At 39.2% G+C, this 13,616-nt stretch overlaps 2 protein-coding genes and 1 long non-coding RNA gene across 3 annotated transcripts; all 3 read right to left on the bottom strand.

Moving 5' to 3' along the window:
• Positions 1-131: 131 nt before the first annotated feature.
• Positions 132-5,717, bottom strand: LOC108875750 (basement membrane-specific heparan sulfate proteoglycan core protein). Its single transcript, XM_018664863.2, has 5 exons — positions 5,455-5,717; positions 4,400-4,657; positions 3,934-4,266; positions 3,073-3,330; positions 132-1,665 (listed from the first exon to the last, which is right to left on the bottom strand). Exons 1-5 carry the CDS (start codon positions 5,519-5,521, stop codon positions 1,526-1,528), a joined length of 1,056 nt encoding a protein of 351 aa, XP_018520379.1. The 5' UTR covers positions 5,522-5,717; the 3' UTR covers positions 132-1,525.
• Positions 5,718-8,048: 2,331 nt separating this feature from the next.
• LOC108875751 (general transcription factor 3C polypeptide 1) lies at positions 8,049-12,212 on the bottom strand. Its single transcript, XM_018664864.2, has 7 exons — positions 11,713-12,212; positions 11,172-11,311; positions 10,398-10,502; positions 10,023-10,309; positions 9,283-9,827; positions 8,988-9,174; positions 8,049-8,528 (listed from the first exon to the last, which is right to left on the bottom strand). Exons 1-7 carry the CDS (start codon positions 11,802-11,804, stop codon positions 8,316-8,318), a joined length of 1,569 nt encoding a protein of 522 aa, XP_018520380.1. The 5' UTR covers positions 11,805-12,212; the 3' UTR covers positions 8,049-8,315.
• Positions 12,213-12,224: 12 nt separating this feature from the next.
• On the bottom strand, positions 12,225-13,604 carry LOC108875752 (uncharacterized). The gene is made up of 5 exons (XR_001959914.2): positions 13,526-13,604; positions 13,377-13,436; positions 13,188-13,280; positions 12,824-12,996; positions 12,225-12,365 (listed from the first exon to the last, which is right to left on the bottom strand). It is a non-coding gene; the product is annotated as an uncharacterized LOC108875752 (long non-coding RNA).
• Positions 13,605-13,616: the final 12 nt, after the last annotated feature.

Genomic DNA, 13,616 nt, shown 5'->3' with positions numbered 1-13,616 from the left:
TGTAAAATGGAAATGTACAATCAGAAATGCCACACAGTATAACAAAAATGTTTAGTTCAAAATCAGTGGTATGGTCCTTTAACAGAAATCAAAAAGAGTCCTGTTTGGTACATCAGCACTGGCACAACATCTCAGTTATTATTATTATTTTTTATTATCAATGTGTAAACTAATCATTAAAGAAAAATTTGAACCCAAAAACACAACGTGATCCTTCCCTCCCATCACATCATGTATTAGGCTAAATAATTTAATAGTACTGCAACCCTGATTACACTGTTATTAGGATTGATTTGGAGACTTTAAACAGCCCTTCTCTTCTTGAAAACTGTGTGAAACACTTTATTAAAATTTACATAAACAAGTTCCTCAAACTGCCGACACAACCTTCCAGTGATAAAAGTTTAGTGTTGCATCAAAGGGTTTTACCAGGCTGTGGTGAAGAATAACGTAACTGCACATTAACTACTGTAGGTCTACACTGTGGCCTTGAATCAAGAAGGGAGGATGCATTTAACTTCTAAGGGGAGTTGGGTTAGAGTCTGGGGTCGGGGTTAGGGTTTAGGGGTAGGGGACGGGGTTGGGGGTGTGCTTTAAGGGATTAAATTTTATGCCTTTAATCAAATTAATTAAACAACAATAACAGCTGTAATTAAAGCCAATATTGGACAGTAAACTTCATCACAGCTGCTTGTTGGATGGTCAAATACCTTCAGAACCTACACAGCCCCACACCTCCACCTCTCTGATTTAAAGGATGATTTGAACGTCTTTCTGAGGCTGTCTTTTTTTAGTTTGTTACACAACTATTTCTGTCATTATCACGTGTATAACCAAGTGCAACACTGTCCGCCTAAATTGGCCTCATCTCAACAGTGATTAGGTGGATTGCTATTGAGTTTTGTGCAAACATTCATGATCCCTAGAGGATGAATCCTAATGACTTTGGTGATGCCCTTTCTTTTTCTGTATTGCCAGCAGCAGGTAAAAGTCCTCACTTATTTTGTAAAATATATCAACACGTTTTGGACACATTGGCACAGAACTTAGTGGAAACATTCACTGTTCCCAGATCATGTATGGTAATTACTTTGGTTCTCCCCTGACCTTGCCTTAGTGTTGATGTAAGGTCAGAACTTTAATTTGTAAACATGGTAAGCATTATACCTATATATTGTGCTGATGTTAGCATTTGGTTCAGCACAGCCTCACAGAGCTGCTAGCATGACTGTATAAAGACTAACTGTTCAATAAAGTATAACCAGTCTAACTTATCGATTATTACTTATCAGTATATTCTGTTTAAAAATGCAGAAAAGCAAAAAACATTTAAACACAGCTCACTTGCAAGATAATGTCCTAGTGGTTAAACATCATTATTACATTGTAAAAAGTAAGCACTCCTATACAACAAGCTATCATCTAAGTGTATTAGGAGAATTGCCTGAATGTACATCAAATATGAGTTATACACCTTGACAGCTTTAGAGAGATTACATGCAGCTGTTCTTCTCTGGGTATGAACTCAAACCACAACAGAGAATAAAAGCATAAAACACATTATGAACCTATGAATCAGTGTGCTGCTGGTGCTGCTGTTTGGTGTGGTTGTTGTCATTGAGGTTGTAGTTATTGGTGGCAGTTTGGTTGAGGTTAACTCCAAACCTATGGACAAAATAAACACAGAACATATGACGCCATCAATCAATATCTTGTCTAGTGACAGACATCAAACATGTTTTTTCTTTTGTAATTTTTTTCTAATTTTTGACCTGTTAGAGGTGTATTGTGTCACCTACCAGTGATGGCAGGTCTTTATCATATTTGCATTCATGTTGCTGGTAACATAATATGGAGCCGTGAAACTGACAAAAGGCAGTAAAAGGTTATTAACACAATGTCCCGTAAGTTAGATATTTAAAAGGACTCTAAATATTTTTCTAATCTGTTGGTAAAATCAAGAAAAGGTTTTTATTTACCTCACATAAGTTAATAAAATAAATTTTAATTTATTTTACTGTCATGTTTATGACAGTGTATTAGAGGCATTCAGTTCCAAAATAAAAAAAACAAACAATTTAATATATTATATAATATTTTAATATATGCTATTCAGATTTAGCTTTTTAATGCAATTATTTAAGTCAAACAACACAAAATCAAATTTAAAATGTTCAAATTTACTGTCTAGTGACACACATTTCTGCCTATTGAGGCTTTTCAAGCATCTTTTGAGGACACCATCAGAATGGTAGCAAACTTCATATGGAAGCTCAACAGCTCAAAATGAAGAGTCAGTTTATAGCAAAAACTGTAAAAATCAACTTAGATAAATTATCTTTTAATCTGTTAATCCATCCATAAAATTTTCTGCTGCTTATGTAGGACCAGGACAGATTATTATTGTATACAGTTGAGAAGTACAGACAAAAATGTGATACATATGTCAATAAATACATTAAATTAATTAGATTAATTATTCATTATTCCAAGCTTTATCCAGTACTTGTGTTCCCTAATGCTTTGGCTGGTGTAACTGAGAAAACATTATTAAACTGCATTTTCTGTGAGTTTAAAAAGTCTTAAATTTAATTAAGTGAACACTGCAGAGATCTTATTTGTTTGTTATTGGACTAACATTGGACAGTGGTGTTGATTTTTTCCTGACGTCACCATTGGAGGATGCCACATTGTGAAAACTGGAACAGGAACCCTTTTCATTTAAACAGATTAAGCTATACAAAAGATGGTGGGTATTTATTATGTTACAGCTCTGAAAACAAACTGCCTCTTAATATCTGTGTGAATGAACTAAAATCAAAGAATAAAAGCATGAAGCACATACTGAAGCTGAGAATCATGGGAGTTGCCCCAGAGGCAAAAGCATTGTTCACAGTGGCACTGATTTTTTCTGACATCACCACTGGAGGGGGCTGTGGTCCTTCAGGTCCCAGCTCCAGCTTGGCTTCACACCAGTACTGTCCATAAAATTTCTGTTCCATTTTTCGGAACTCACTTTCCAGTAAGAATCCTAACACTGAAGGCTGGATGTTACAAAAAGCTCACACTCACCTTCGACATCCACGTGAAACATCACAGTAACATTCCCGACTTTGTTACTGACTTCACAGGTGTACTGGCCCCCGTGCTCAGAAGCTACAGATTTGATGGTGAGAACATTGCTGTTGGAGGGCAGGAGGCTGGATGGTGGGAGCACCCAGGTGTACGAGGGGCTGGGGTTTCCAACAGCTGTACAGTTCAGCTGTAGAGGGCTTCCTTCTGTGATGGTGATCCGATCTGGATGTGGTGGGACCAGTAGCTGAGGCTTATCTGTGTGTTGATGGAGGGGAAAAGAAATGCAACACGTCATTACAGCAACATGGAAACAAAGAAAATCTCCTAAATTTAGCTGTAGTTAAGAGTTACTTTAACTGGAAGTGGAAGTGACATGTTAGGAGTTATCATTATAACCTAGCTCTGCTTTTTGGTCTCTGCTAAATGTTCCATTGTGTTCACCAGCCAGTCACCAACTTTGTCAGTTGTTTGCCTGATGAGTGGGTGGTTTTTACAGTCTTTTTTTAATCTGATAACTGCTGTTACCAAAAATGAAGCTGATGGGAACATTGAGAATAAACCAAACCAGTAAAGTTGAGGGTCCAAAAAACCCCAGAAATTAGATAAAAGATGCTGTAAAATGTTGATGAGATGGAGATACAGGTGATAATCATTACACTACTATACGTAAACTTACACTACTATATAAATATATTGTTTAGTGCAGCTTTAAATAACAGATAAAGGAGGCCAACATGATAACCAAAGAGAGTTTTTTGAAAAAGTTGTGTGTTAAAGGTTTTGTTTGTCGCAGACATATGATAAGTTTTACTTCTTGGCTGAAAACTGAGGTGTGTGTTTGTTTGCTGTCAGACTCACAGAGGACAGTGGCACGGATACGTTGATGTGATGACAGCACTATAGGGGGCTGTGGTCCTTCAGGTCCCAGTTCCAGTTCGGCTACACACCAGTACTGGACTCCATCATCCTCTTTACTGGTGTTGATGTTCAGAGTGAAGATCTCAGTCACTGGTTTCTTCTCTGTGTTGTTGGACTGTAGTTGACCCAGTGCTGTCTGTCCTCTGTAGAAGGTCACAGTGAGGTTTTCAACAGGAGCAACGTTGTGTACTTCACACTGCAGAGTGTACTGATGACCCTCTAACAACGGTCCAGAGTGATTCCTAAAGCTGATGGGCACATTGTCTGGAGGCTCTGTGGAGGAGGGAAGAAGAGATAAGCTGAGAAACACACACACAAAGCAGTAGTATAAATCCTGTTAACTGTATATTTGAAAAAGCATGTGAATGTGAATGTGAATACTTTGTCCAACAGGAAGTTAACTTACTGTACACAGTTATAGGCAGCGTGCTGCAACACTGGTGATCAGCAAGTTCATAATAGCACATGACAAACATGTCCCATTCAGTCATTTTTTCAACCTTCCATAAAATTTCTGTTCCATTTGTTTTAAGGTCTCCCAGAGATTTTTCCAAATTAAAAATATCATAAACATTTTTTACAGAGCAGGTGGCAGAGGTTGGGTCACCATGTTTCACTACCAGTCTGGACGGTGTGAACACAGGTTTATCTGCACAGTTTTCATCTGTGAAGAAAAAGACATTAAACACTGTGATTTTAAACAGCTTTATATAAAATAAGCAATCAGATACATGATAAAAACATCTATAACTCTAATTCTACAATTATGATAATCAGAGCTATATATATATATATATATATATATATATATATATATATATATATCTTTGTATGTTCAGTTTTACATGTATTTCCTGCATGGCAAAGTTGCCTGGCAAACTGGCAGTGGCTACAATAAGCATTTATTCTCCTTCAACATATAATAATCTTATTTAGCTTAATTACATTGCATATACCTACGCATAGTTACATAGAACACCTTAAATAAACCATATAGTCTGTATAGGTTTTTATTTATCTGAGATATTTGCTTGTTTCTGATCAGTTAATCAGTTAAACAATTTATTTATTCTTTCAATTAATCAAACCCATTATGTACTCTCCAGGTATTAATTCCTAACCTAATGATAACAGCGATAATAATAACTTTGTTCTCACTTTGTTGAACTTAACAAGAACAAAATTAGAGTGGAAATAAAATACAGGAGGATGAATGTCCAAACAAATCACAAAAAGATTAGTACAATCTACAGATTAAAGTACGTCTTAAACTGCACAGGATCTTCTGAGTTTATAAGACTAAGATTCAGCAGCTGCAGAACAGTAAAGGTCATTTTCTTTCTTGAAACAACCAGTACTGATCATCAAACTAATTATCACATTTATACAGGGAATAGCCTTTTTTTTTTTTTTTTTTTTACCTTTTTTAAGGTGGATTATAGATGGAAACTCTTCACTTACCACAACTGGAGACATGGAAGTCGCATAGAAAACTCATCAAAGAAAACACCAGGAGGATGAAAAACATTGTTCTCAGTTATTCTCTTCAGAAATGCAATAAAAAAATCATCAGACATTTAAGTCCAAAGGTGGTCAAAGAGTGAACGCACTGCAAGACTTCACTCCCTTTTAATTTTCTATTGTGGTAGAACAATGTTGGCAGTTTTTGTTTCCATATTACAAATCCTGTTTTTTTCTAGTCATGTCATCAAGGTTCATGACTTGTGGAAGTGAACAATTACAGATCATGGAGCCACTTTTGGGAGCCACCCCCTCACTGCTCTCACGTCATTGTAAAGTCTATTGTCTTTACTCCACTGACTGCTCTGACTCTTATCCGACTCTGCCTCAAAAAAGAACGACAGATTGGGTTTGTGGCAGAAATCTAAAAAAAATTGTGTATTTGAATTTACATAATAGACCCTTGAAGCCCAGGTTTTATCTACTTGCACTACATGGCAAGTTACACTCTGGAAATATTGGTAATGTCTCTGTCCTGGGTTAAACCCCAGTAGAATAAATCGATGCCAACAGATGACAGTGTTGGCAGTGTACACAGCAGCAACTTGGAGGGTGGGTGGTACCCTTCCTTCCTTGCTACTGAGCTTCGGAGCGATGAACTACAAACCACCAAGTTACCTCACATTACACACACTGATCTGTGCAGTCCTGTAAGTGGACTGTGCACAAGCAACAGAACTGAAAGTATGGCAATTCAAGACAATAAAGTGGAGGAAGTTCGTCTGGAAATGGATCCAAGTGCAGAACAGTAAGCAAACAGGTCTCAGCTTCCCGGGGATCTTTATCGCTAAGTTTCCTGGCAGACCTCCTTTGGCGACTGGGCAAGGCTACGCTCACCACTCTTCTATCAGTTATTATTATTCCTACCAACTCTAACTGTTCTGTTCTTAACATATCCCCATGTCTCTTTGTCCTCACAGACAAGGAAGACAGAACTCTATGAGCAGAAAATATTGTACTTTTTACTCCACTACATTTATTTTACAGCTTTATTTACTTTACAAATTAAGATTTTTTTACATTTAAAACATAGGCAAAGGTTATAAAATGTTTTGTTATAAATGAAATTACCCGAAGGTACATTTAATAATTTCTCATGAAAAAATACCAACACTGAGGTTCCAGCTGCTCACACGTGGGTTTTTCTGCTTTTCCCTTCAATAGTTTTTAATTATTTGTAATAATTTTTGAAGCGTGGGCTGCTGACAAAACAATACATATCCTGATCCTTTTTAAATCAAGAATCTGATTCAACTTACAGGAGATGTGTTTTCTTGAGTAGCTCCTTCAGATGTCCCTTCAGCTTTAGTCCATATGTAGACAGGTGACAAATGGAAAACCTTAAAGAATCAAAACAAAAGACAGACACTTCCATACAAGTTAGGTTTAGTACATAAGGTACTCTCCTTGTACTGGTACTCCTCACAATTAAAGTCTGAAACAATGCCCACATCCCAGTCAGTGCTACTCCTTCAGAGGTATCCCGTGGCTTTTTTGACTAGAAGTAGCACTATGGAGCAACGTTTTGATGAATCAGTCCCCGATTTGTTTGCATCTTGTGACAGTTGACAAGATGCTGGAAGAATCATGCTACTCTGCTGATTAACAAGTTAATCTCATGTCAAGAAACACAGAGACCTGCATGAAAAAAGAAGACTGCCAGCTAGCAAACATTAATGTCAACAGTATACGTTTCAAGACATAGAATAAAGAAACAGCTTTGCAAATTCTTTAAGCGGTAAACATATGTACTCAATGTGTTACTAGGCCTAAAAGATACCCACAATGCATTTTGGTGAGAAACAGTGAATGTACTTGTTTCAAAGAAAACTCCACAAGTTCCCTTGTGCAATATGTGCATTTTTGCTAGCCCTGCATAGCCAATACAGATACAGATAAGACAGATACTTAAGTCTAGAGGAAACGTTGCCAGTTGAGCAGCAAACTCCTGTCCTTTACTCACCAAAAGCTGTCTTCAGCAATGTTAACTTTTGTTTTGTTTCTATTTCTATCACTTCTTTTCTTCTACTGAAGTTAGCATGCTAACCAGCTAGCCCCAGCCCATTCTGTCTCATAATACTTTGCGATAGTGAGTCGCTGTAGCGTCCAGGCTGCCCAGAGGTCATATTCTAACCTTGTGTTTTGTAAACACAATGACTGCTGAATCTCTTGGTAAGTGAACAGCAGTTAATGCTAATGTTGGTTGAGTTTTATTTCTTCAGAATTCAATGGCCTGAATCCCATCCTACACTACACTGGGCTGCAAACAGCTCCAGGTTGGCTGCACGCAAGGGATGTTTGTCCATGAAAATACAGGATGGGAATCAGTGACACTGCATAACCTTGGTGGAGCTCAATGCCCTCTGAGATCATGTTTGGCAGACTGACATCTTTCAAAGCCTTCCAGTAAAAACCTGGGGCCCATCTCATCAAATTACACCCTGCCACAAAGAAATTCACATTGCTCCTCCTGAGTCCCAGTTCCTCCTGAATTCAGCAACACTTTGCTGCGACACAAACTTAAGTCAAGAATGTCATGTGATGCATTTTTATTAATTTGGAATACAATAAACCAAACAAACAAAAAACAAACAAACAAACAAACAAAGAAATCCCTCTTCTGTAAAACCAGAATTGATGACATGAAACGTTTTTTAAAATTACATTATTTAAGTATCAGAAAAGAGTCTGACTACTGAGCTTCTTGAGGCTTAAACTTCAAAAGCCTTATGTACCTAATGTGATGCCAGGAGAAGCCAGGTTAAGGCCAAGTGCAGGTCAAGTGAGGCAGACGAACACTTTCATGGTAAACAGTTGTTCCAGTGACGTTCGTTGGGTAACACCTGACTGAGCCGCAGGCAGCAGCTGATGGTTGGCTCATAAAACACTGTGTCTGGATCCTCAGTCTTCACTCCTGTCTCACTTTTTGTCTGGTGCACAGTGTGACCAAACAGTGTGGGCTTAGGACCTTTAACCAGAGTTTTTTTGGTCACACAGCCCATGTCTATAAGTGCCTGCAGACGAGAGTGGGATCATTAGGCATTAATCTTGGTAAAATGCTCTCTTCCACAGAATACATTTGTGAAAACACATTCAAGAGGACCTGACATTACATAATTAATCAGTTCTTCTTTTGCTGTATTCCTGATCAATGCTAACCTGCTGTCAACAAAACAACAACATTCCCTGATGATTTTCACACTAAATGCCTACTTTTAAACAGAAGGCTGAAATACTTGTAATGTGAAAATTCTGGAAGAAATGTTGGGGAAAAGGAAAAGTGGAACACCTGACATGATTCTTGCTGTTGGTGCAATTATCAATGTGGAAATGGACTCTATACTGGATCAGGGAAAATTACAAATAAAGCTCCAAATAAAGGTAATTACCTGGGAACTTGTCTGAATGTGTTGATCTAATGAAGATCTTAAAATAAAATGTAAGCCTATGCATGAGAGAGTATTTCTGTTTACCTGCACGAGGTCCAGCACTGCCAATGGCTGCAGCACATCTTTGTAATGTTCCACCAGCGTCTGCTGTGTGAGTCCAGGTTGGTACATGATGTGGTAAAGCAAGGCTTCCAGCATGCCTTTGCACACCTGCCGGTTCAGCTTACCGTCCACCATGCGCCACGGCCGGCTGATAAAACTCACATTTTCACTGTGTGGGTTTGAAGAGAGAAGGAGATTACAGAGAAGAAAGAAAAGGAAAATGCACAGTTAACTATGATAAGATAATCGGAGTCAATCCTTTACAGTCTGTACTTACTCAACATCAACATCAGTTAATCCTGCCTGGGGAGAACATGCTTCTTCAGCTCTTTCAGCGTCTGTACTGTCCCCTCTTGCTCTCTGCTCTGTCTGTTCTTCCTGTCTCTCCTCTGTTTCTATCTTATCTTGTCCTGCCTCCTCCTCTCTTGTCTGCTCTGCTCCCTCATCTTCTCTCAAGTTTAACTGTTTGTCTCCACTTTCCTCATCTTCCCTCTCTTTCTGCTTTTCCAGCTGTTCTCCCTCGTTCGTCACGTTGCTTGGCAATCCCTCCGCATCCACTCTGTCTTTGCTCTCTTGTCTGTCCACGGCAGGTTTTTTAGCTGGTGGCTCCTCTGTCTCCTGTCGGGTTTCTCGTCTGCATCTCTTTCGCATGAAGGGGATGTTGTGCTCATTCTCCAAGAAGGGGAGTTTGTCAGATTTGAGGCGTGACTGGGACCACTGTTTGGAGTTTACAGTCAGCAGCCACGGGTCAGCGTGCTGCATGAGCACCCAACGGACGCCCAGACCGCCAACTTTTAACACCTGGCCTTCTTCTTGTAACTCCTGGAGCAAAAAGGGAGGACATCAGGCAACCACATAGAGAAGGAAAAAACTAGGAAAGTGACTGTTCGCTACAACTCTCCCCCAAACACCAATTGTCCAGTCATATATAGTGACTGTATCAAAGATTTCTCAACAGGTTGATGCAGCGACCTTTGACCACCACATTCAAATCAGTTCACTGTTGCTTGTGTTTACCTTCATGTACTGCTGCATGCTCCTGGTGCGTCCACACTGTGGCTCCTCCTGTTGTGCGAGAGCCTCGTAAAGTTCATGTACATCCAAGCCAGTCTCCCCAGCTTTGTCTAAGCTCCTCCTGAGCTGAGCACATGCTTCTATGTCCTGAGGAGTGTATCCTCTTTGCTCTACCAAACGCCTGTCACACTCCTCCACACTGGGTGAAGAAGAGGAGGGACGGAATGAGCAGGTGAGCATGGACGGCAGCAGAGAAGGACCACATTTAGTGAAGTCCGGTGGTGGAGAGTCTAGTAATGGAGAAAAAAGAAAGACAAAGAATTATTTTCTTGCAAATTAAAAAATCTGCTTGTACATCTTGAATGTGCTGATACTCACTCTCCATACTGAACAAGTGGTGAGCAGGTGTGCTGCGTAGCTGCAGCTTCATAATACATGACTCCACCACAATGTTATCATTGATGTTGAGGTTACGTAGTTTGACTAGAAACACAACAAAAAACAATTTTACAAAATTGATTCATTCAGATTATTTTTCTTTCATTTTAAACAATCAATGATATTAAATTTACAATGACTTCAACCAGAAACAAACAGCAAATCATATTTAAGAGATTAAAATCCGACTGTTTACTTGACTTGAACAACTTTTAATTTATTAATTAACTGTCAAAACTATAGTTGCTTACCTGGCTGTTAATCAGCTAATTGCTTAATTGGCTATTTTAGCTCCAAATCTAATTACACATATGAGCACATGTGTCTGTTTTGTATGCATTTGCATCAATGTTGTGGGTTTTGTTCCTGTAAATAAGCTGTAAATCATAGTAATAGCTTGATAAACTCACAAATTTATCCTCTTACTGTTGTTTTTTGATACAAATAAAAAGTGTATTGAAACACTTACACTGATTTACAAAGAAATAGGGAGTGTCCTATTTAATTTGTGTGTTTAACACATTCATATCCATCCACATTATTAGCTACAGTTTTTACTAAACTAAACCACACAAAATATCATAATTTAATCCAGCGCAAGTTGATTCAAATTAAGTTACTGAAGCAGTTTAAGTGAGACAAAACTGCACATTATAGAAGCAGAAAATATCCATCTATCCAGTAGAAAATAAAGTAAGTAAGTTCAAACTGTACCTATGCCTGGACAGCAGTATCCTCGCATCATCAGGTAGTTGGTGTGTGAAGCTTGATGTGCCTTCACCTCCAGCTTCTTTCTCCCCTCACACTCGTCACCGTCATCATCATCATCATCCTCTTCCTCCAATGCTGCCATACTGGAAAGCCACAGTACAACTCAAGTTTGATTTTCACAGAAATCTGAACAAATAAGGCTGCAACTATTAATAATATTAAATGATATTTTATGTTTTGGCTTCACTTTTGAGCTGACATGTCGCTGGGCGTGCACCCTGCAGTGACAGTTCAGAGTAGATGAGTGACAACAGAGAACGGACAGGCAAAATGAAAATAAAATGTTTGGAGAAGGCAAAGAGCTAGATGATGCACTTTGAATAAGAACCAGTCTTATTTAGATACAATAATAAGTGTAGTAAAAATATTTTGTCTCTAAAATCAATGTATAATAGTGATAAATAATCCTGATTATCATTTTGGCCATTATCGTATTTTAAAATAATGTTGTGACTAAAAATTAATAATATAAATAATATCTCACCTCTTGACTACATCGTTGTCCACGAGATTGCTGTCCACCACCACCATCTGCTTTGGTATGGACACATGCACACTCAGCAGTCCCAGAGACATCAGGCTGAGAGAGACACACAGGCTCCACCTGGGGAGTCCAGAGAGAACTGCAGCATGCCCGACAGATCTGGAGGATCATCTGAGACCTGAGCTGCTGTGTTTGAGGCTGCAGCCACTCCTGATGGCCCCTCTTCAGGCAGATGATCGTCTGTCTGCTCTCCACTGGATGGATCTCCACCAGAGGCAGCTGTAAGGCAATTTTCTGGGGTTTTCTGTTCATCTGATTTGTTCACATCCACCTCCATCAACTTTTCCTCTCCTTCCACTTGCCCTTGGTCGATCTCTCCTTCCTTTGATGACTCAATGTTTACCTCCTCTGGTTGTGCCTCTAGATTACTTTGTGGTGCACCATCACCATCATTCTTTCCTCTGCTTTGTTTTTCTTTTCTTTTTGACCCTGTCGGTCTCTCTAATCTTCCTTCCTCATTCTCTAGCCTGTTTTCAGTTTCATGGTAAAACGCAGTAATAGATCTGTCATCTCTTGTCCCATTGTTAATTAGACTCCTCAAAAAGCGGAATGAATCAGTGCAGAGCGAGTGAGGAAAGCGCCAGGAAAAACACCTATACAAGAAAGAATGGGAGGGTCAATGCCCTGCCAACGAACAGCAGGTACACACAGATTTCTTTTCCACAAATTACACAAAACTTGCGTTTTTTTGGAGCTGGACTAAACTCACAAGAAAAAATGTCATGTCATGTTGTCTGAAAAAAGACCAAGGTGTTCCTGAGACATCACTGCATTATAGAAACAGGAGTTTCTGTTATTTTGTGCGCCTCATTTATATCAACAAGGCTAGGCTAATTAACAGAACACCTATCTTAGACTGCATTAGTTTTAGCTAGCTGTTTCTAATAAACTAAATATGTGAGTGTATGATCAATCCCTGTCAATAAATGCAGGTGACCAGCAAACTCTTAAATGAAACAAATTATCCTTTACAATTAAATCAAATGATAGAATAGTAGTGCAGTAGCCTTTTGCAAGTATTCACAGTATCGTTCCTCAGGTGGTTGTGTACCTGTAATAGGACTGGGACAGCTGGTAGGACATGGGCAGGATGGGCAACGCTCGGTTTTTCTTCGGCCCAAACGACTGATTGATCCGACGTCGGTTGACCAGACCCCTCTTCCTGCACTGTATGAACACTTGGCACAGCAGCTCCTGGTTATACTTACAGTATATGTGGAAGGTCTAAGAAGGAAGACAGAATAATCAGAAGCCTGTGTGTGCTTTGTATTTGTGTGTGTACGTGGAAACCTATTTTATGATGTTTTTATGGTGGCCTGTCGCCGTATTTTGTATTGCGTGATGTTCGACTCTTGAAATGAGCCGTACAAATTAAAGGGAGACTTTGTGAACAGAGGGATCTAAGAGGACGCTACCTGAAAGGATCTGGAGGACTTCATCTGACTGTTGGTCATGGCCAGAGTGCTCTGGATCAAGTTATGCACACTATGGCGTGAATGTCGTCCGTGCTGCAGCAGACAAACACACACAAACAATTAACTGCCATCATAAAAATCCAAATTCAGTCAATGGAAAAAAAACTGACAATCTAACTGAATCATTACCAGGTGAGAACATCTTTGCTTGACACCTGCTTTCGACTTTCTATTGTGGAAACCTTAAACCTGTAACACACATATGCACATCATTATATCACACACCACACTCAGCTATATGTCTTCAGTCAACACATCAAACCTCCGCCTCTTGTTACCGTGAGAAGAGCTGCTGTTTCGTGTCAGGCATGATCATATCATGAGGGTTCATCACAGTGCTGAACTTCTGTCTCAGAAGCTTGGCATACT

The sequence above is a fragment of the Lates calcarifer genome, unplaced genomic scaffold (genome assembly GCF_001640805.2).
Source record: "Lates calcarifer isolate ASB-BC8 unplaced genomic scaffold, TLL_Latcal_v3 _unitig_570_quiver_1065, whole genome shotgun sequence".
Taxonomy (NCBI): Eukaryota; Metazoa; Chordata; class Actinopteri; family Centropomidae; genus Lates; species Lates calcarifer.
The sequence above is the reverse complement of the archived record's forward strand: the minus strand, read 5'-3'. Positions and strand labels throughout refer to the sequence as shown.

Bases quoted from the DNA above. Each gene is read 5' to 3' on its own strand.
- LOC108875750 (XM_018664863.2), bottom strand. From the start codon at position 5,521: ATGTTTTTCATCCTCCTGGTGTTTTCTTTGATGAGTTTTCTATGCGAC. The intron at 4,658-5,454 runs GTAAGTGAAGAG...TTTTCTTCACAG, and splicing joins CTTCCATGTCTCCAGTTGTG to ATGAAAACTGTGCAGATAAA. The intron at 4,267-4,399 runs GTAAGTTAACTT...CCTCCTCCACAG, and splicing joins GCTGCCTATAACTGTGTACA to AGCCTCCAGACAATGTGCCC.
- LOC108875751 (XM_018664864.2), bottom strand. From the start codon at position 11,804: ATGTCTCTGGGACTGCTGAGTGTGCATGTGTCCATACCAAAGCAGATG. The intron at 10,503-11,171 runs GTACAGTTTGAA...TTGTGTTTCTAG, and splicing joins ATACTGCTGTCCAGGCATAG to TCAAACTACGTAACCTCAAC. The intron at 10,310-10,397 runs GTGAGTATCAGC...CTCCATTACTAG, and splicing joins CCACTTGTTCAGTATGGAGA to ACTCTCCACCACCGGACTTC.